Genomic DNA, 23422 nt, shown 5'->3' with positions numbered 1-23422 from the left:
ACCTCGTACAACCTCACTTCAAAAAATCTGAACTATCCCTTTAAGCTCAGTTTTAAATAGAGCACAAAGAAACTTCTCACTTTCAGCAGATCAATATGAGAACAGCCTTCTAGTGTCAGATTCTGAACATACATCATTCCACACAATGAAGCTCAAACATTCAAGTGAATAAAGTAAGATATAAGCAATAGACACTTTTTGGAGTGGAGGAGGACTTTAAGTATTTTTTGGAAACATGGAGTAAAGATATGCCTAGACTCAATTTTTTCCTCAGTCTTGTTTGTTGCTGTGTTCCAAATTACTGTAGTCACGACACTACCTCCTGTTTTCCTTGGTTAAAGTTAGGCAACTCCTCTTGAAAAAGTTGTAATCATTTTCAACATGTACAAAATATTCCTTCACCCACCCAGTCTACTCGTTCACACTTAACTGACACACCAGGTGTCATTTGAAGCGTGTCACATGTATATCTGGAACATCCATAAAATGAGAACAGATTGTAATTTATATGGATAATAACCTGCATTCAGCTAAGAACATCCTTGATAAATGCCCATTATCCACCCACAGCTTGGATCAGGGTACATGTTTGTTTGTTTGCCAGTTAGTGCTTTACATGAGCAATAAATGACGTCTGTGAGTTTTGATATTCATCAACTAATCCTTGTGATGAGAAATACTGAAATTAAGTCTCAATTTATTTTCTTTAAAGAGCTGCAGCTCAGACTATGGGCAAATTTGCATACACTGTCATATTTGAATGTGTTTTAGTTGTGGTGAAAGTTCAGCTTTGCTGTTTGTGTAGGGCCATTGTAAGAATAAGCATGTCACTGTGGCTCACCATTATTTCATATCTGTTTCACTAAACCGTTGATTATCTGATTTCTTCCAAATACGAGGGACTGCTCTCCTGGTTCATATTTTTAATTGTGACACTGGAAAAGTGATATTTGCACCAAGCACAGTGGATTATCTTGATTGGTTTATCTCCATTTACCTGTTTATTGCTGTATAATGAAAAATGCCTATTCCCATTTTTCTTGAGCAATAATGATTTAAAATTTAGAACCAAAAAAAAGAAAAAGAAAAAAGATGATGTAATAATGCTGCAATAATGCAAAGTTTAGGATGAAATATTTAACCCAAGATTTTACCAATGCAGTCAGAAACTACAGCAATAAAACTGCTCACATAATATTTCATTTTGTGAAGTTATATTCAATCTGTCATTATATTTTTCTCTTAACTGTCTTATATCTTATCTTATTCTACAAAATGATTATTTACATCACAGATTACAACCAGCCAATGTGCGCTGAGTATTATATATGGAAACAAACAGCAGGCTGTGGTTCAGCGTGTTTGTCATTGATAAGGACACTGGAGTGTTATTGCTGTCACCACATTTATTTCAGCTTATATGAATTTCAAACCTGTTTCTCACCTCATTTGAATGTACCTTATTTTTCTAACACACACACAGACACACAGACACAGACACACACACATGCGCACACACACACACACACACACACACACACACGCACACACACACACACACACACACACACACACACACACAGAGTATGCTTGTGATTAGGGTGTCCAGGCTTGTCATTAGACAGTGCAGTGTGGGGAAATGATGTCTCAGTAGACCTGCTGCACAAGGCAGAGCAAGAGTTAAGACATTAATAGGCAGAGAAAAGCCATACAGCATCACTGTCTACCTCTGTGTTAGGACTGGCAAGATCAAAGGCTGACTCTGAGAGAGAGGGAGAGAGAGGGAGAGAGAGGGAGAGAGAGAGAGGAGGGGGGTACTGAGAGACAGCCAGATACATAGACACAGAGGAGGGGAGAGAAAAAGTCATCCAGCGACAAGGAGACAGAGAGAATAGCAAGTTCTGAAAGCACAGAAGGGACAGGGAGGCAGGTAAAGAAAAAATCGACAGGGAGGATAAATAGAAGACATTTCCCTTCTGCCACCTGCCTTATTGCTGACTTCAGATTATGCGCTGCATTGCCCTCAGTGTCACCTTGTGTATGCCTTGTGAAACCCTTGAAACAAGGCAGGCATTGAACGTGCCTGGTCAGCGCACTGACTACTGAGACATGCTAATTGGAAATAAGACTGCAGTGAACATGTTTGCATTGAAGAATGATGCAGCACCCACTTTGCACCAATGATTAATTATTTCATAATGTGTGAGATGAAACTTTCTGGAAAATTTTAAATGAATATGACCTCAACTTGCGCAATATTTGTCTGTGAGAAACATGTTTCTCATTGTAGTAATGTATAAACATATGTATAATCATTGTGTTGCTGATCAAACCAACCAAAGCAGTTCATTCAGTTTATCACTGTAGCACTGGCACACACAAGTGTAATTTCATTAGTGCTAGATTTCAAAGGCAAATTGCCCAAATTTGAGCAAAATTGGAATTACGGGTGTGAAAAAGTAGAGAACCTGCTTCCTGCAACACTTTTTAGCTGCGTACTGTCCACTACGACCAGCTGAATATGAGTAATAAATATATTATATATAAGTGCTTAAGTGCTTACATAAAATGTGATGAATACACTATTGAATATCCAATATAAGCATTTTAAAGGTAGGCTCCAAGAGGGCTCCATTATTTCTAACCACTCTGTGAAAATGTTCTTAATTTGAGTTTGTGTCAGCCATTCGATCCGTTGAATAACATCCCCTACTAAGTCTTAAACTGAAAGTACTCATATGAAATCTATCAGTTTTAATCAGCTCCTCCACTCCTCTGCCCTCAGATTTTCTTTCCCTTTTTTCCTTCAGGTGCAAAATCTATTATTCATGCTTTTCCCTCACCCTGAGAGTGTCCACTTCAACAAGGTTTTAAGTCTGGAAGTTTAATATAAGTGAAGCAGGAATTGAGATGTGGCAACTCAGTCTAGGGACACCTTTTCTGGATGAACATGTTATTATTGGGCCAGTATACTTGAGGAATCTATGCAGAAGACAAATAAGTGTTAACATAGGGCTGCAGTGTGTACAGTATGTGCCTCATAGGATACATGTACGGCAGCTAGGAGAGAGACTAGATGATGTGAGCCTTCAGCAGTCCAGGCACAGGGAGCACTTTAATTATCACATGCTAAGAAGCACTTATGTAGAATTAGGCAAAAATGAATTTAGATAAAATCCCCATAGGAAGAGAGCTGCACACTTAAAATGTAGTTGATTCCACTGCGACACCAATAAAGTAGGGCTGTTTTTCAGGGCTGCTATGAGCTCTGTAGAACTTTTTAAGTTTTAGGGGGGAAGTTCATATCAAGTCACAAGTCTTTGAACAAATTGCAAGTCAAGCTGCAAGTCTCTCTGGTCTTTGAATGCTGACGACCTGACATTTGAACATTTGAACATTTTCAACCTCTGTAAATAAGTGTTTTAGCCAAGACCTTTTGGCACACAGACTTGATAATTCAATATTCAAGGTGTGAGACTGTGCAAGGCCTTTCTGCACTGACTTATTTATATTCTATTGTTCTGGGACCAGGTCAAAACTTGATAGTTGAATATTTTTGCTTTCAACTCTCAAGTCTGGTCACGTAAGTCAACTCCAAGTCAAGTCTCAAGACCTAATTTTTGTCAGTTAAGTCTGACTGGAGTCCAAGTCCTACAATGCAGTTCCTTCCATGCATAATAAGGATCCTAAGCTAGCTGGTCATGCAATTTAAATAAGCTTTTGTTTCCTGTATGTTAACTTTTGTTTTTCAAAAGAACTTTGATGAAAAAAGGGTTACTTTAGAAGGAACTGTTTTTTAAAAACACAATTCCAGTAAATGTGTCACACTGGCAATAACCTAAGGACCGCTGTATAGACTATAGTGTTTCTGCTACATATAGTTTTAATCAAGCTTACCCCTTATTAACCATTCTTTTTTGACATTTTTCCCCCTTGAAACAGTGAATCTTTTTAAAACTGTAGGTGTCTTGGTTGGTCTAGATTTTCCACTGCCAAACACAGGGGTCAAAAGAAGACAACTCTGTTTTGAGCGGTCATAAGTGGAAAATATTGTGAGCTATAATTATTAGAGGTAACTCTTAGAGTAGTCTGTGGTGTAAGCCCACATCCTAAATTGCCATATTTATGTCCAGTTTTACTGGTCTGCTGTTTCAATTTACATTTAATTTGTGGAGAAATGATGGCTTGATACTTAAAACTAAAAAGACCAGGCAATTCTCCCTCAAATCCCATTTCGCTGCAAGACTAGGCTTAGTTTTATATCTTCCGATCAATTCTGTCTTTTCCTCAAAGGATGAATGTCTAGGCTAAGGTAATCTATCTTGCCTTCAGTCGGTTAAGCCAGTGCTTTCTCTCTTCATAATGCTGTTATGGATGTCTCCTTTCTTGCAGCTCCTGAGGCTCGCAGAGGTCTACAGGACAAACACCCACAACAATATTTTCATAGTATAGCTTATTAGGTGACACACTGGAGTTAGTGCTTAATGTGTTGTCATTTCCCCAACAGTATTTCATTTAAAATTGTGGACATAGCTATTAAGGAAATGGACAATGCTGGTTATGCCAGCATTGTAGCTTGATGGGTGGCAGTGTCAGTCTGTTGGCCGGGCCACCCCTTTGGTCCTGATAAAAATTTCTCAGGAAATGTTGACTGGACTGATATGTTTTACAGACATTCGTGGTGCCCAGGGGATAACTTTGGAGATCTTCTCACTTTTTGTCATCTAGAACCACCACCATTGATTTAGTGAAACATTTAAGGCTGCAAACTGATATATTTCACTAGAAACTTTTCCTCAAGTGACACCATGAGGTTAATATTAATGGTTTTGAGTGAATTATCTTGGACAACTAGTCAATGAATTGCCATGAAATTTGGTAAAGACATTCGTTATTGACTCTCCTCTATAGTGCCATTGTGAGTCTAAATTCAAATTTGCTCAATTCTTAATGACCAAATACCTGCAAATATAATGGCATTCCCATCAGCATCAATTGTACATTTAGTTTATAAATGTGCTAATAAGCAGTTAGCACATTTATGCAGATATTTATGCAACAGCAGCAGGGACAGGAAACAAGTGGAGACAGAAATTTGGAGGGTTAGGGGGAGAGAAGACTCAAATCACAGAAATTGCAGTTGCAACTATGCTTACCAGGGTCAGCTTGCTAATGTTAGCATTTGCTTATAGCAAAGCCTCATCGCTAGCATCGCTGTAGACTCTTGTTAACTCTTGTTGAGATTGCAGAAAATGTAAATGTCCTGTCCTTGAGACCGTGTTTCATTTGTCTGTTCTGGGTTACTGCAGAAATATGGCAGTGCAACATGGTGGGCTCCATGATAAATGACCCACTTCCAATGTAGATATAAAGGGCTCATTCTAAGATAATAAAAGCACAATTATTCTTATTTTCAGGTGATTATACACTAATTAAAATATACTTATATTTAATTATATTTCTTCGAAGTCTGTTCAACTAGATGCCACTAAATTCTGCACATTGCACTTTTAAGTAACTACAAACAGTAGATGAAAAGTATGATGATTTCTGTGAAGTTGTCTAAGTTATTTTGTCACTTTTACTCCTGTCCTATTAATTTGCCTCTGGCCTGCCTGTCTCTGCTGATGGTACCTGAAGGTCCCCAGTGTCCCCAGGCCATAAAACATGGTCTATGGAGTCTATACCTGCTCTATGGGAAAAATGCCTTGAGATAACTTCTGTTGAGATTTGGCTCTATATAAATAAAACTTAACCAAAAAAGAAAAACACAAATACATCTGGAGAAAGTTCTGTATCTATTCAGTCATTAAATAGAGACCCAAGTGTTTGTTCTATAGACAACATTTAGTTTTTATGTCTTCCTTAGAAGTGTCATGTGGTGTCATGCTGCTAATTTAATATACCTGTGTGGCCATATGAGTGGCAATATGAGGATTTCTTTTGTTCCCTAGTTTCAGTAAGAAATAGCACGAAAAATAAAATATTCAAGACGAGACTGATCTTTTCCAATTAACTCAGCCTAATGAATAAAACTGGTGTGCGTTTCCTGCATGCAATCCAATAAATCCTTGGTTGGACTTAAGCCTTATTCATTCTTTGTTTTTTTCCTCAGAGATGAGTAGTGTAACAATCCATCAAGAGCTGCAATCCTTGTCTCTCACATCCTCTGATCGAATATTGACAAATTATGACGTTTGAAAAGAATGATCCCCAAAGGTAGTAAATCTATAGACCCACTTGTTAACTGTCCAGCACAGTCAGTGTCAAATGCTTCAAGTCAAACATTTTTCACAAGTGTCAAAATATCAGATGTTTTTTTTCAGTGGTTTGAGTTCGACTGGACTTTAGCATCATGAATAACACATATTGTGATGTTCCTGTGTATCCTGACACTGTGTTGCTGCCACAAAAAACAACAAATATGATGAAAAAAATGCTAGATTTTCAACATTCTTCAACATTTAGTCACTGACTTTGGTCTGTTCGGTGGTGTGCAGGCACAGTAGTGAGTTTATCAGAGCTTTTGTGCTGAGAACAGCTGCCTGCTGTCTGGAAATTGGGTTAATGAGAGTAGTTAGACCGACCCATGCAGTACACTTAATGGCTGTTAAAGGAGCTTTAGAACCTACACATACTGCTAAATAGCCTTCATTAAGACTAGCATATCTGCCTAAATAACGTATTTGCCAAATTCCAACTCCTTTAAAATGTGTCTATACACCACTAAATATTGAAATACATTTATATTAAATGGGTAGTATAAGTAAGAATTAACTTCATATCAGCATGTCCACACACAGAGTGATACATTTGCATGTTACCAGCCTGAAAAAAATGACATTCTGGCTTAACAGAGCTCAGGCACGATTAGCCTGCTTAGCTATAGTGTCCTCCGGCATTCAGGACCATCCTATGCTCCATATCTCTTTCTCATTCTATCTACTGTTCTACAATTCCTCCTCTAATTCCCCCTCCTCCTCTCCCCTTATTGTCAATAACTAGGGTTTTAATGATTACATCTGGCGGTGCCACAAATGAATTCCTGCCTCTCTGGCAAAAAGCTGTTCCCCACCTGATTATGCAAAGCAGGCCTACATTCTCTCCCTTTGAAGTGGAGGAAAAGCTGCTTAGAGATTCTCCCCTTGAGGAAACACTGCAATATGGGGAGTATCAACAAACCAGAGTTCACATAAAGGTCAGCAACATGCTTAACCTCGACGAACCTACACTTCATCGCCACATCTAACCAAATTTTAAGTTGCATCGTGTTTATGGTGGTGTAATGATGCACTCATATTGGAGGCCGAAGTTACTTTTCAAAGACACGCAGAAGTGAAGCGAAAGTAGGACAGCCAATAAAAATAGCCATATAAATGCACCCAGTATTGCTTGTGTCTATGTCCAAGCACAGAAGTCGGATGAAACCAGTGCAAGGCTCTGGTAGATTTCCTTTTTCAGTAATCATATCCTTGACAGGGTCATGTAGGGTTTCTCAAATCTGCCAGCCTTATGGGAAGAAGGGTTTCCACAAATAAATGTCTGTGCAACAGCAGTCTTTGTCACTCGGTTACATTCAAAAAGTAAACATATGAATTACTGTTTGTTGTGATTCACATTCACTTTTCTAAAACATTTTTTGGTTGTAGTCTGAGCAATCCTTGCCTGATGAGAAGCTTCAACACTGCAATGAAATAGTGTCTACTTTTCACTCAAGCATGACATGAGAGCAGTCCACCCAGGTAATGAGTCATTGTGAGAGATGACACTGCCTACTCAAATACACTGGAGTAAGGCACAATGACAGGTGTAAGATTACATCTAGTGAGACTTAAAGCGCAAGTTAATTCAGAGAGAGACAGTGGAATAGCGGTAATGAAGAAAGAGATAGTTGGTGAAAATGGGAACTGTGTGTTCATTATATGATTACTGCAGTTATACAGACTGTTATTAAACCCATCTCTCAGACTCTAACTTTTAGCTTTCTGTTGAGTTGCCTATGTTAAATCTGCTTAAGTGCTTACACATTGCAATTGTGGGCCATTCCCATCGACACAAAAAAAGAAATCAGTGATAACTTGACCCAACAGGTGATACAAATTTAATGAATGGACTAGAAGTGTGGAAGTTGGAGATTCTGAATGTCAGTTCTGTGCTGTTGAGCCTCAAATGAGTGTTTAGAAAACTCACACCAGAATACCACTTACAGAATAAATAGTGAATGAATGTTTATTATGACAATATTACATCTTAGAATATTGAAGCCCTAGAGTAGGCTATTGTCAACTTGTTTGTATGAGTTCAACCTGCAGCAACTATAGGAAAGAAAACAGAAGCAGATATGGTGTGCAGAAGTTAACATGCATGCAACAGCCTCTTCAATTTTTACATGTGACAGCTGCAGTACGAGTATGAGTACTGAGTGTACGAGTTTTCTTGGGTGAAGCATACTTTTGGGGAAGATATAGAGTTCACACCTTACTCATACTGTATTCTCGGTTTTTAAAGATCTCCTTTTTGAAACTGTCAGCAGAGAGGAAAGAAAGGCTTATAATCAATAAATAAATGCAGTAAAACACATAGAAAAGTCAGTGAAAAGAAAACCAAAGTAAATTAACTAAGGTCTGCTTTGATGCATTTGATATTCTTTTCCTATGTTGTTTTTTGATGTTGATAGTTTATGTTGATAACAGAAAAATCTCCTATAAAAATTAAACAGCAGCTATGAACAAGAAAAGCTTTAACACTCACATTACTTTTTTAGTTTTTACTGTAGGTGGACATTGACATGTGTGCAACAGCATGTCTAATCTGCTTTCATTTTCTTTCTTGTCCTATATATGGCACAGGCTGGCAGTTTTGAGAATTAAAATCCAATTGAGTGAGGTATTTTAATTTTATTTCTAGAAAAACAAAACAAAAGTTGTACACATAAAGTTTAGCTATTTGTTTTCACACATCTCATCTGCTCAGGAAGACAAACACTATTTCCTCCTTCTAATGCGAGACAAAAACATCGGTCCCCAGGTTCTCCGAGGCTGAGGAACAACTAGTATGCCGAGTCTGTGGTGATAACTGGACATGACACCGTACTGTGACTGCAGGGATGGCTTGTGAGGTGTCTGTTCATGACCACGGTGATCTGGACTAAATGTAAAGCAGTTTGATAAAGGAACTGCAATCTCCTCCCACAGGTCTTCAGGTTCAGCCTCAGGACAGTCATTCAGCACTGACTCAACCACAGCATAGTTCTCAGAGCTGGACAGTGTGCAAGTTGAATAAACCACGACGCCCCCTGGACGCACGGCTGACAGTGCAGACCTGCAGAGAGTAGACAGAGACTCAACTTTATGACAAGGGACGAACTTTAAAGTGCATAAATCACAATTTCAAACATGGATATAAAGTTTTTTTCTTCTACCTCAGCTTATGTTTTGTCTGGTACAACTGCAATTTAACCACATTTGACACAGCCTCCACTAAATTCTCTTGGTGGTCTTATGTTGCTTTGAATGTTCCCATGTTTAGGAGCTAGTCACCGGACCTTTTTTTTTAGATCCCTGACAAATGATGCTAATTTCAAGTCAATCTAATCCACTTTATAACACTGTTAGGAATTGTAATTAATTTAAGTCCTTTTTACAGTGTTTATATTATTTTCTGTACCACGAAAACACAGGCAAATATTTTATAATTCCTCATCTTGACAATAAGGAATGAAACAGTCTTTTAGGAATTTCAGTTAATCAAAATACATTTATTTAGGCTGGGCATAGGACTTGCCTCAGTAATTGAGCCTGGAGCAAAGGCAGCCGGGCTCTTTCTTTCAGTCTCTGTTCCCCCTGTTGGCCACTGGAAGAATACAACCAGCTCCTGTCATTAGAACAAGGAGCATCGACTAAGACCTGTGGAACAGTGAGCGAGATATGTGAGTTGTGAGGAGTCAGACTGAAAGAGAGCAGACAAAAAGACAAATGCTGGCGGTCTGGAACATAATCCAAGCACATTATATATTTTCCCCACTGCACCTCAGCCATCAAGGGACCAACTATGGTCAGTAACATTGAAAAAAGAATCTTCTTCAAATCATTTCAGTCCCTCGGTACCTAGAAAATGTGTCCTTTTTACAAACTTACAGAGCCACATCATTGCAACAATACACATACATTCTGTTCAGTTTGTGTGCACTGTTCAATAGTTCTTTGTTCACACTGTATGCCTCACTCCCTACCTTTTCATCCTCTACATTATCAGTCACTTTGGGTCCTTTGATTGCTTCCAGCCATTCGTCTGTCTCTCCTTGGCTCTTATTTTGAATAAATGGTTCTCTTCTCTTCTCCTGAGTTTATTAGCTACTGTTCAAAGGCTGGCTGTTATAATTAATTTCTAACCAGGACTTCACTATGAGGCATGTCACCTTAATTTGTTGGATACTGAAGTAAAACTCAATCATGTCGTAAATATGACAGCAGTTCTCTCCCTACCTTGTCATATGCCCCCTCTTCACTTTGCCCAAAACACCGTCCATCCTGTGCAGACACAATCACTCTGCTAGTTAATGAGTGAGGCAGAAAAGACTCCAGGGTTTTAGCCAGCCAGTCTCGTCTGTGTGGATCTGGTTCATTACAGCAGAGAAATGCTGGAACATAGCACAGGACAGCATTACTTATTACCTGTATTCAATGCGGGGGCTATTCAATTAGCCATTCAGGGCAGACAAAAATACTAGAACCTACTCTATGGAGCAGTCTACCTTTGTGTTTTTACATAAAATAGATTCAATTATAAAGTTTGTCAAGTCTACTAAATTAGCTATTTTACCTGGGGTAGCACACTGCATTATGGCTAAAGCTTTGCCCCCAGGGGCAGAACAAAGATCCAAAACCTTCTCTCCATCTCTGACTTGCAGTGCCAGCACTGGAAGCAGGGAGGCAGCATTCAGGAGATAGTACTGCTTCAGCTGACCAGGCCTGTGAGCCTGTGAGGGGAAACACACTGGATTTGGGTGTATGTAACACTGAAGTGAAGAACAGGGCAGTCTGAGTGAAGACTCTGATTGAGGCAGAGTGAGTGCATGAGAGCTGCTGACAAGCTGAACATGGGAGTCATCAGGACACTTGGAGATGCAGTGAGGCGGCAAAACAGGGCATTTTTCATCTTGAGATATAGAATTAGACACTGTGGGGACATCACCACACAGTGTGGAGGCCTCTGTTTGAGGCAGCAATGTGGAAAATCCCTTTGATTGGAGAGTCTGTTTGATGTTTGTCACTGTAGTGAAGCGGTTGAGCATGACCCCATATTGCCAGGAGTGAGGGTCCAGGAGCACTGCTCTGTGGAAGAGGAGCAAGCCCAATGACCAAAATATACACACACTACATATATGTAAGCAGGAATGATTATTGGAAACAAAATTTACCTTGCAGGTGTCCACAAGTCTCCAAGTTCCTGACTGTACTGCTGGTCAAAATGGTCCAGCACTGGTTGACATGAAGATCTTAGCTTTTTGCGTGTTTTGGTTACCTGTTACAAACAGACTGTGGTGATGATATTACCAAGAGACACAGTAAATCATAAAGAAATTATGCAGGAACTTATTTGAAAGTTTGAAAGCACTCAGTTTGATTTTTACTGGAATGTGGGCACATTTTCTGATTTGAAGCTGTGAGTCCATTCATGCCAACTCCATTCATGCACAACTCATTTGGACCACAATAACAAACATGAATATTAAGTAGCTCCAAAAAATTGCTGACTCCTGCTTACCTAACACATTCAAATGATGTTTGTATTTTATTTGCAGCTTAACAGTAAACCAACCAAACACCATTTTAAGTGTAATTTCAATTTCTAGTCTCCAGCTGAGTGATGTGACGTCTTGTACACTCGCTCCCCCTGGTGGATACTGACTGTAAAATCTATACTGATGCGAATAGATAGGCTGCAGATATATTTAATTATAGGGATAAACGTGGCAAAATACATGTTGGGGCTCCATAAGCATGCAATACACAGAGACAAAACTATTGTTCTCAAAAATTACCGATAGCACAGTATAACTGTGTGTGTTTATATATCAGGGGTAAATCGTCCAAATTCTTCTTTATCAGTTCAATAATGCTGAGTCCTAAAGTTACTCATACAACCACATATAGGTAGTGGAGTACTTAATCTCAAAAAATTATCATTTTTAAAAATAGAGGATTGGAGAGCTAAATATAAAGTGTCTAATTAGACAGGAGTTGTGGAACAGTGTGTAGTAACCGCTTTAAAACCAGAGAGGAACAGGGAGACTAACCTATACATTAAATATTTCTCCTAACATTAGTTTACCTGAGTATTTGGGGCTCCTTTTGCTTTGTTCGGCTGTAAAACAACATCGGGACCAGTGTGACAGCTGTCTGACCGCCACAGATGTCTTGGCGTTATCGTTTTAGCTTTGGAGATAATTATCCTCCATGTGCTGCAAAATGGATGTACTGAAAACATGTAATTGAACATTCGTCTCCCCCCTTTTTTAACCACCTAACTGACATGTCAGAGTATAATCAAATAATGTTAAATCCCTATAATTTAGTAACCACGGACAACAAATACACACTGACTCGTACGTTCCTCAAATCCGTCCCCCTCCACTCGGACTGCGCTTCTTTAGTTCCACCTGACAAATAAAGTTGGGTACAAGCTTTTATGGATACAAGACATTGGACGTCGGATAGACGTGCAGATCATGTCTATATTGTGTCGGTCGGTCCATGACCAATTCTGAACAACCATACCACGTGCAAACTAGGTCCAAACTCTTTCAGCTAACGTTAGATAAACATTGACCTTATTTAAAATAGAATTGGAATTACTTTGTGAAATTATTCACTTAACCTCTTAAGCCAGAGAGGGCAACAGCAGACGGGGGTATGACAAACATCAAAAATGATCTCGGTGAACCAAAACTGTGAGATAAGTAATTATGCAATAAGAAATGTTTAATTATGAGGCAAAGTAAAGGTAAAAAGGCATGATAAAATGAAAATGTCACAATAACCAAAATTATGAGTCGAAATTGAGTTAAAAAGTATGTACCTTTACTCCCATAAGTCTATGATTTTGATTTACCATGGGCATTTTTTTTAAAATATCAAGGATAATGGGTATAAAAAAGTTTTTGTTCCCTCTCGTTTTAAATAAAAAAAAGGGTAAATTAATTCTAATTTTAGCCAAGTAACCAGGATGCTGAAGACTCTGCCAAACATTTTGTGTATCTGAGCTATCAGCAGTAAGACAGAAAATGTTTAGATATAGAGAACTAGTCAGCTTTTAATAATGTTGTGTCTGACGTGATTTTTCCATCAAGAAAAAATAAAATACCTCGTTGAAAATTCTTGTAGTCACTCCTTCTCCCTCCAGAATCTATGAATATGTAAATATTTTACCTTTTAAAAACCACTGGACACAAGATGTGTACTTCACTGTAGAGTCCTTTCTCAGTGTGTGTGTGTGTGTGTGTACTTGAGTTTTCACATATTCAAGTTCAGGCAGATTAGAGATTAGAGGCAGATTCCAGTTTTCACCATTTGTGTGTCTAAAATCAACATACAAAAATAACTCAAAACATATGAACAACCCACTAAAAAGACTGTACAGACACATGAATTGAATGTTTTATTTCTGTTATTGGTTGTGTGTTTGTTAACAAAAACATTTGATTAAATATACATCATACTGGCAAAACCAGCATCAAACGATGAGTTCGGTTTGCCAGAGTTTCATACATCAGTGACTTCACAATAATTTAAGAAACACCAATGTCACCTAAGCCACATGATTGGCTGAAGTCATTGTACCATTCATGGGCATCCAAACCGCTCATTATTGTTAACATTGTGATGTATTCTTTTACAGCAAATGCCAAACTGGTTTACATGGCAAACAGGATGAGGAATGCCACCATCAGACAGAAGAGACCCATAGCTTCAGACAGAGCGAAGCCCAAGATAGCGTAGGAGAACAGCTGCTGCTTCAGAGAGGGATTCCTGTGGAGTAAAGAGTTTTGTTAAGAACAACTGGGCAAGACATTTAAATGAGAAGACAATCTCTGTGTAGGATATGTGATTATATATTCTAATGATAATAATAATAATAATAATAATAATAATAATAATAATACATTTTATTATTATTATTATTATTATTATTATTATAGATTAACTGGAAACACAAGTCTAACAATGCTCAATACATCTTAAATAGATTTATACACAAAATATATATATTTTTCACTTCAAATATACTTCTTGACGATGTAAACATACTGATGGGATTTGGAATAAAAGATGCCTCTATTAGCTTAGGAAGAATTACCTAAAATTTCATGACATTGTACTTCGGCTAAAAAAAAGGTCCCTGAATAACAAGTGCATCATTTACCTGGCATATCCAATAATAAGGCTACCAAACACTGTTCCAATCCCAGCACCAGATCCAGCCACTCCCACAGTGGCAGCTCCTGCTCCAATGAACTTTGCAGCAGTGTCGATGTCACGGCTCACAGCGCTGGTCTGAAATGCCCGCAGTGCCACCTGCTGCTGGGAGGCAATGATACTCTGTGGTGCCAGGAGGGAAGCAGTCTGCGAAATAAAAATAAAGTGATGTTAGTGAAAAAACAAAAAACAGTCCTGGAAACAGTCCACAAAGCTGTACTGAACAATTTTCTGTAATCAAGAAAGAAAAAAAAACAACTTGTAAACTTGGTTTTCAACCCGTGAGATATATATATAAATACATATTTTAGACAACAAAAATTAACATCTTGGTAAAAAAAAAAACCTATAGGTTGGTGTTGATACAAAATACAAGACAGAAAAATAAATACACACGTTAATAACACTGTACAGCAGAACTAATAAATAAATTGAGGACAGTAGAATATAATGTGTGATACCACAATTGTCATGTAAAATTCTGTAATACTGTAATACATTCTTGGCATCTGGTACATGAATATCCATTGCAATTTACAGCTCACAGAAGCATTAATATAGCAAATTTGGCCATTGCCATTGTTAAAAATACTACAAATACATTCAGTGGTATTTTATTGGTGCTTTTCACAACTAACAAACATAAAATACCAGCAGAGACTTCCAACTTTTGCTGCTGTTGTTGCTATGTATTTGTCTTGAATACTTAACTCATCTATTAGGTACATAACACAGACACGTTTAGGGGTCAAAGTTTAGCTGTGACATGAAATTACATTTCTCCAAATTGAACAAGTCAAGGAAACTTATTGATATAGAGTTACATTCATTACTAAAGTCAGGAACCATTAAGCGGCAGAGTGGATCGACTACTAATAAGTTTGATTATCCTTGGTCCTCCTTCCCTATACATCAAAGTGTCCTTGAACACAACATTACACCCTGAATTGCTCCCAATGGTCAGAGCAGCACCTTGCCTGGTAGGTCATTGCAATTTGTGGGAGTGAAGTAGCACCATTCAATGGTTTGTTAGCCTCATCTTTTAATCAGTGCTTGAGCACAGTGTAACAGCCTCACCTGAGTCAAGTTTGTTTTTGATGGAAATATGGGAACAATGTAGTACACAATGTTCTAATGTGCTGCCTCAGGTTTTGTCTCTTGAGTACTCAGGATTAGAATTACAAATCAAATCCTACCAATTAAAATAAGATTAGAATACATGAAGAGGTCATACAGCTGCAGTATTATTATAGCAGTGTTGTATTGGATTGCATTACAATCTACAGGTTTATTTTATCCTATTTTCCCTAGGTGCAGGTAACTGCATCTGGAGATTAATTGACACTGAATAATGTCAAATTGTTATCATATTTAATACAGGTAGCTTCTCACCTCTGCTTTCCTGGCATCTGACACTACTGCTGCTGACAGTGGCCTGTACAGTGCCCGAGATCCAGCACGGACCTGTATCGAGAAAAAAAAGTAGGGGACACATTATTTTACTGCAGTTGTGCTCTGTTAAAATACATTTACCAGCATGTTATAATCACACCTACATAATCAGTAACAAATATAATAAATTAATACATCTGTTCAGCTCTAGACATCATGAATATGTCTTTTCATCTACAATGACATTAACCTTGTAATAAAGTATAGCTGTTATCAAACAGTGACAACACCAACAGTGACTAATTCTAGATAAAATCTAGGTAACATCTATTCATATGAGATTCAAAAAGGTAGACAAACTTAATAATATTGTTGGGTTAAGCCCTCATACAGGTTCAAAGCCAGGACGTCCTTGCAGGTGTGAGCACTGGCTAACTTTAGCAGAGGGTCAAAGATAGCTAGTGATTGTTTGCCCTGAACACAGACTAGCAGCTAACAGCCGACAGCTATCTGCAAACGATCATGATGTGTAGAGATTCGGTTAAACAGGCTGAGACATAACACTTAGCAGTTATTTCTATTCATTCATTCATTCATTCATTCATGATCACTCACCAGAGAGGGCGTGGAGACGAACTTAGCGCAGGCATACATAATGACAGGACTTCAGGTCACCCAAAGGAGCTGGCAGTGATTCAGTGTCTGCTGTTCAAACAATAAACACAATAAAGCAGCAGAATGAGTTAGTCGACTGTAACTAGGTTGCTATATCACAAAGTACAAAGTGTGCCAAATGGGAACACCCACACAAGTAACTTTGTGTGTTAAGGTCAAGACAAGCTGCAAACCGAACAAGGTCGCTGAAAACGAGTTAAGCTAGCTGAGAGCCTCAAAAGAGCAATGCAGCAGTGTAGTTTAAACAGCTACAAAGATACATACAGAGTTATACAGAAGAAAACCAATGTTCTTACTGACAGTGAGCTGGTGACAGAAGAGGTTAGTTTGCTCTCACCGGTTTGTAAGTAGAGGTCGAAGACACGAGAGGGTTGGACATGCGCAGAGTTACTCTTAAAAGGTTGAGTTCCGGTGTCGCGCCAAAAAGTGACTGCCTACCAAAAAGTGATTTCCGTCCGCGGGAGCGCGCCCAGCCTTTTAAAACTGAAAAGCGCAGTTGACATACCTCTACAGCTGCTTTCTTCTGGATTAAACAGCCATTACGAACAAATACACTTTATGTCCGAGATAATATGTACTTGTGAGACGATAACGTTTATTTCCACCGAATTTGCGGCCATAAACATGTTAATCAGTAATGATATTAACGGGATTATCTATAATCCCGTTTTTTTTTTAACTTGCCTATAGGCAATAATGTTATTTTTATGTTTTTGTGTTTGTTATGTCTGATATCTTTGTTAAATAGACTGTAATTAACATGATGTATGTTTGACTTATGTATGCAACAAAAACATTTGGGACTGAAAGGGTTTTCTGCCTCAAAATGATTTAATATCACTCACCACAGTTATGATTAGAAGGTTATACCATAAACAGTGCTTTTCACGCTCCCGCGGACGGAAATCACATTTTGGCACGACACCCCTTTCCACCCAGGATATTATTATGATTATTCATTTGGTTTTTCAATTGTATTTTCTATTTCATTATTTCATGTGATTTAAATTGTTATGGTTTTCTATGCCTTGATCTTTGTAAATTTAGAAACTTTACACTTTAGATAAAAAAGAATAAAATATATAAAGAAAACAATCCCACTCTGGAAGATCATCATGCCACTCCAGCAAACTACAAATGGGTCCTCAGTGAAAAGCAGCAGATCAGGGACCAACTCTAGGGGCCAAGACGATAGAAAAGAGGCGAATGCAGTTCAATGACACTACAGCCTCTCAAGAATTTTATCTTATGAATTGACTCAAGAGATGCAACACCTGTAGTATAGGATAACTTAGAAATAGCCTATAAATGTTGCTTCTAATGTGTTTTATGATTACCCTGATGATGAAGGCTGCAAGAAACATGTTGGTCTAAATACAGGTTTGCTATATTACAAGTATTGCTGGAGATTTGTTTTTCTTCAGACTTTTTTCCCTTCTCCATGCACCTTGGAAGTACGTGAAGTTGTGCCAGAAACCTCCACCTTCAAATTGTTGATCTCACCTAGACCATTTTGTGGGAGTTATCTGTTGAATGAAATTAAATGAGAAGCATACATACACAAAGTACTGTAAGATATAAATATGATACATGTGTTATATTTTATTTAAATCAAATTCAAAGTTCAAGCAAGAAAATAGCAAAATTGCCCTATCTTAACCAATTTTGTATCCAATCCTAACCCTAACCCAGACAAATATTTTTTTGTGATAAGCAGATTTAGGAAAACTGCAAACATCAATAGATCAATTGATATATGAAGAGTATTTATTTGTTTACAGAGTATTTGTTTAATTGTTCATTATTTCAAATTTAGGGACAAAGCAGAATACATTATAATGCATGGAAACGTGTGCACAGTCACACACACACAGAGTTCAAAAGGTTCATTTTGTAATGTGACGCCTAAAGCCACAGGGAGGCAGCAGCTCTCCACGTACACAGTCCCTGCTATAAACTGGAAGATTGAATTGTGCATGATGACCACATACTGCTCAGTGCTGTAGCTAGCCTAAATATTTGCAAGAAAGAATAAAGGCCTAAAACATGCTGGATGAAAGATAAAACATACAAAACACACGCAGAAGTAAGGTATAGACAAATGACCTGAACACTGGTGCTGCAATAGAGAACTGTATGAGATTTGCCTCTATTGTTGTATTACATAGATGTTTAGATTGAAAGCATTATCAATTATTCAATCTGGGCATGGACCAGTGAAACCAAATATTACTCAGCATAGGTCAGGTCTGTCAGCAGAAAAGGATTACAGCTGCAAAGCATTATGGTTTTGTGGGTGAAGTTGCCTTCATTTATCAGACAGATAGGTGGTGGGTGGAAAGCTGGAGATGAATTAAAGCCAGAGTACATACTGTAGATTTTGTGTTATGTTAATAGCATTTTCAGTATCATATTTGAAGTATGAATGTTTTGAATGTGCTCAAAATTGAATTAAAATATGACTGATATCCTGCCACAGAAGAAGGCAGGAAGAAGGAATCAATTAATAGCAGTCAGTAATTTTCCTATTTATAATGTGAGATTTGTTCTGTATTGATGCCATCATGTATTCCTCATTGGTGAATGGGAGCAACCTCTACCCTCATATTAAAATTTTATTTTATTTTTTATTTTTTGCATCATTGTAGCAGTGAAATCCTCTTTACAACAAGGGGCGTGAAGCTCAAAACTGATCAAGCTTAAATAATAATAATGTATAAAAAACATTAATATTGCTCTTTACCTTAACATCTTTCATCATGTGGATATAGTTCCACTTCGTATTCAAAACGTTATCTCCTTAATTAATATTAAATATTTATAGATCGCTCTTGCTTTAAGGGGGCTTTCCCTCTTCAAGGATTCATCTCCGGCCGCCCCCTCAGATGTGAGCTCCTTTTGGCGTTGCGGAAGGGAGATTCCTCAGCTCTTCCAGTCATATACCCACCCCCCACCCCCTACTCTGTATGATGTTACCGTTACGCACCACTATAATGAGCGGAGACGTGATTCTCCGGGGCGAATCCCTGTCGACGTCACTCCTACTCCTATATAAATAAGATGGGCAGCAACTCTGGTCAGACTAAAGCAAAGCGCTTTTTCGGCTACATCAAATCTTTAACGAAGGATTATTGGATTCACTTCGTTGGATTTATTGCCAGCACCGAGTAAGTGTCTTCATTTCTGAAGAGACATTTTTATTTCTCTCCTCTTTTTCCCATTTTTTTTGTTGAGCAGAGTTGACATTTCGAGCGGAAAACAACCTGACTCCATGTCTGTTTAAATTAGGTATAATTTCAACATTTATAGCCTAATATGATTTAAACGTGTAAAGACTACACTATGTCCCTTTCTAAACTCGTACGCGCACTTTTCTCTGTGAAAATGTGGTTAAACTTAAGCCTGGATCACAAATTTAACGCATGGCACATCTGTCCACAGATCCTCGGTACAAGCACAATGACTCTGAACAAGGGTGACAAACTGCGGAACATGGATAAGAGAAGAGGAAGCATGCCGTTTCCTATGAATCTGCCCAATCTACACCGGAGAAGCATGCCCGTGGACGACCGGGACTTGCGCGCCACGATGCCACAGACCGGGCAAACCGACGAGCTGTCCAACCTCCTGCGCTGCACGTCCTACTCTCCTAACGAACAGCACCGGGGCAGCTGCGCGTCGGACTCCTCTGACTCCGTGATCTCCACCAGCAGCGAAGCGGACTCTCAGGTGTACAAGGTGGTTCTCCTCGGGGAGCACGGCGTTGGAAAATCCAGCCTGGCACGCGTCTTTGGAGGAGTTGAGGATGCTGGTCACGACTGCGATGAAGCAGGTAAATGGTGATGCTGAGGATGAGTCATCAACCCTATAGCAACCCCCACACAGTCTTATAGACACACATTTACCATGTCCATTGTCTGTGAAGAGTATAAGGTTGAATGAGTGGTGTCAAGTACAAAAACATTTCTACCTTTTAAATAAGTCAAAAAGGTCACCATAACATTTTTTTTTTCAGATAATGAATATTTTATTCTTAAAAAATAACAAAAAACACACAAAGTCTTCTAAACTCACCAGTTTCATATGTATCTGGTAGGACAGTGATAAATGATAAATGATGGATCAGAAACAACAGGGTTCTTATTTTTGCACGCAAGAGTGTACGCATTGATTATTGCTATTTCCATCTACAGAGAGGCAGCAGCCCTGCCCTCAGTAGTACAACTGTCAGAAAAACATCCAATAACATAACATGAAGGGAAAATATAAAAGACCAGCGATGGCTTGATCAGTAGCTGTGATCAGCTTTTTCTAGGATATGCAAACTACAAAAGAAGAAATGTGCTAAAATCAGTACAAATAGAAGCAACACATTGACAAACATGACTGCTTTGCTTTGCCCCTTGCTGTCAGTGTGTAACAGAATATTTCTTTTTTCCCACCTCAGGAAACACTTATGACAGATCTATCGTGGTGGATGAGGAAGAGGCATCCATTCTGTTGTATGACATCTGGGAACAGGTGAGATTTATACATTATACATGAAATGTTTCTCTGTTTACACATTGATTAATCTCTATTATTAGTACCAATAGTATTGTATTGCTAAACTCTGTATCTGTTTCTTTCTTAAAGGATAACAGCCAGTGGCTCAAGGAGCAGTGCATGAGGATGGGAGATGCCTACATCATTGTGTACTCGGTGACAGACAAATCAAGCTTTGAGAAGGCATCAGAGCTGCGTATCCAGCTGCGCCGGGCCAGGCAGTCTGAAAACATTCCCATAATTCTTGTTGGCAACAAGAGTGACCTGGTGCGGTCCAGAGAAGTGTCTGTAGATGGTAAGTCAATGTGATCAACCAACCATTTGAACCTACATGTGTGGTGTGTTCAGCCAATATGTTTTCAGCTCAGGGGAAGTGGATTTTGAAGTAATTTTTGGTTACTTCTACATTAAATATGAAGAATTTTAAACTTCAGAGCTATTCTTGAAACTGTCATGATTAAATCTGACAGAGCTGGTTAGTGACTGCTTGACTGCTTGGGTTTAGGGAAGATTCAAATACCACTGCAAACCAATGTTTTAAAGTTAATTTATGCTCTCTACAGTTACCATTTTCAGTCTACATCCAGTTGAGCTTGTCCCTTGATGTTATGTGAAATGTCCAGCCGCACAAAGTACTAATTTTCCTTCATTATATGTTCTGTATTTCAGAGGGGAGTGCATGTGCAGTGGTATTTGACTGCAAGTTCATTGAGACGTCTGCGTCCCTCCATCACAATGTGCAGGACCTATTCGAGGGCATCGTCAGACAGATCCGCTTGAGGAAAGACAGCAAAGAGGAGAATGCACGACGCATGGCTAACTGCAGGCGCAGAGAGAGCATCGGCAAGAAAGCCAAACGGTTTCTGGGCCGCATGGTCGCACGCAAGAACAAGAAGATGGCTTTTAGGCAGAAGTCAAAGTCCTGCCATGACCTAACGGTTCTCTGAGGAACAGAAGGGACAGAAGGACATTTTTTTCTTTGGCCTCTGAAGACCAGACAATGTGTGTGTTTTAACACTAACCCTAATGGACTAATAGAGATGTACAGAAATATATTTTTATTTTTTAGACACCAACCAAAAGCAAAGAGAGGACTTAAGTAAATAAAATATGGCTGACATCATTGAAGTCATAATGAATGGTGATAACATGCATGCAGCTTTGCAAACATCGATTTATTTATTATTATTTTTGTCTGCCTTAAACATGTCTCTGTCATAATATGATCAGTATTTATGAAGAACCCACAAAGGCTTTTTTACTAATGAGTTGCAAAGATTGCCTTGCTGTTGGGTTACTGTTGGGCTCCTTTATTGGAGGGATTGATGTATATACTGTAACGTGAATGATGCTGAATGCAACATACTGTACATTAAATTATCCTAAAAGATACGTTAAGGATCGCAATATTATAGGTCACTTGGAGTCACATTTACTTGAAACGTGGTACGCAGGTTCGTGCCTCGGCCAAGTTACATAAGACCAGTCACACAGCTGAGAGGAAAAACTCTGTTATTCCATGTTGTTCCATAACATTGAATTCAGGTTGTGAATGTATGAGTCAAGCAATAAGTTATATTAGTCTTGTGAACTTTGACATTATTTGGAAATTCTTTGTTTACCTTGTTTTCCTTTTTTCAATAAAATACAAAATCAAAATATGAAATCTTCTCTGTCAGTTTTCCTTTAGTAAAATATTTGGCCAAATGAGACACATAAGATTTGTTTCAGCAATTTACATCCTTATGAATATTCATTTGATCCTATCAGTGGAATGGAACTGCGCTGGCCATTGGTTTTGCAGGAAGGAAACAAGGTAGTTAAGCATGTTTATGTGAAGGTGTTAACCATTAATCCCCCTGAAGGAGTACAAGAACGCAATTTTTTCCACACAATTTAAACTCCTCTCACACACACAGTAGAGCACACACATCTCTTGGACAAGGTAAGATACAAAAGGAACTTTTTTTAAAAATTGTTGCTGAATGTAATATATTAAGCTCCTTAACTGATGGCCATCGCTGTCATCATCTACAGTTGTTTAACTATGTCTTCAGTTTGTTGTTAAACTTTAGGGGCATGAATTGGAGTTAATGGTAGGCTATATGTTGGGCAACAGAGGAATTGGTACAAACAGGTACACAGCTTGTGCTTTGATACAGCTGAAAATACTGCTGTGCCTAAAAGATATTTGACAGACATTAAGGTAACCTTTTCAATCAATTTGGTTTTCACAGTCCAGAGTTTAGCTTTCAAATCAAACCTGGCTAAATTGGCCTTTTTGTGCCACGGACATCTGCTTTGTAGGCGGTTACACATTTAAATGCAGGCTG

At 38.5% G+C, this 23422-nt stretch overlaps 3 protein-coding genes across 7 annotated transcripts; 1 reads left to right on the top strand and 2 right to left on the bottom strand.

Moving 5' to 3' along the window:
- Positions 1–8762: 8762 nt before the first annotated feature.
- nsun3 (NOP2/Sun RNA methyltransferase 3) lies at positions 8763–12578 on the bottom strand. Its single transcript, XM_053317707.1, has 6 exons — positions 12334–12578; positions 11420–11523; positions 10822–11333; positions 10485–10639; positions 9784–9905; positions 8763–9321 (listed from the first exon to the last, which is right to left on the bottom strand). Exons 1-6 carry the CDS (start codon positions 12499–12501, stop codon positions 8985–8987), a joined length of 1398 nt encoding a protein of 465 aa, XP_053173682.1. The 5' UTR covers positions 12502–12578; the 3' UTR covers positions 8763–8984.
- Positions 12579–13650: 1072 nt separating this feature from the next.
- LOC128357322 (ATP synthase F(0) complex subunit C3, mitochondrial-like) lies at positions 13651–16943 on the bottom strand. Of its 5 annotated transcripts, none has more exons than XM_053317660.1 (5): positions 16882–16943; positions 16485–16574; positions 15870–15941; positions 14425–14624; positions 13651–14030 (listed from the first exon to the last, which is right to left on the bottom strand). In XM_053317660.1, exons 2-5 carry the CDS (start codon positions 16521–16523, stop codon positions 13916–13918), a joined length of 426 nt encoding a protein of 141 aa, XP_053173635.1. In that variant the 5' UTR covers positions 16524–16574; positions 16882–16943; the 3' UTR covers positions 13651–13915. The 5 variants fall into 5 exon arrangements, with proteins under 5 accessions (XP_053173635.1, XP_053173650.1, XP_053173642.1 ...); XM_053317675.1 differs by having other exon boundaries at positions 16485–16571; XM_053317667.1 differs by having other exon boundaries at positions 16485–16571; positions 16845–16916.
- A 2703-nt stretch (positions 16944–19646) lies between these two features.
- On the top strand, positions 19647–22749 carry rrad (Ras-related associated with diabetes). Its single transcript, XM_053317719.1, has 5 exons — positions 19647–19711; positions 19986–20376; positions 20992–21065; positions 21180–21384; positions 21759–22749. The coding sequence occupies exons 2-5, from the start codon at positions 20004–20006 to the stop codon at positions 22034–22036; spliced, it is 930 nt and encodes a 309-aa protein (XP_053173694.1). The 5' UTR covers positions 19647–19711; positions 19986–20003; the 3' UTR covers positions 22037–22749.
- The last annotated feature ends 673 nt before the right edge of the window (positions 22750–23422 follow it).

Source organism: Scomber japonicus, chromosome 1 (assembly GCF_027409825.1).
Source record: "Scomber japonicus isolate fScoJap1 chromosome 1, fScoJap1.pri, whole genome shotgun sequence".
NCBI classification, from domain to species: domain Eukaryota; kingdom Metazoa; phylum Chordata; class Actinopteri; order Scombriformes; family Scombridae; genus Scomber; species Scomber japonicus.
The sequence above is the reverse complement of the archived record's forward strand: the minus strand, read 5'-3'. Positions and strand labels throughout refer to the sequence as shown.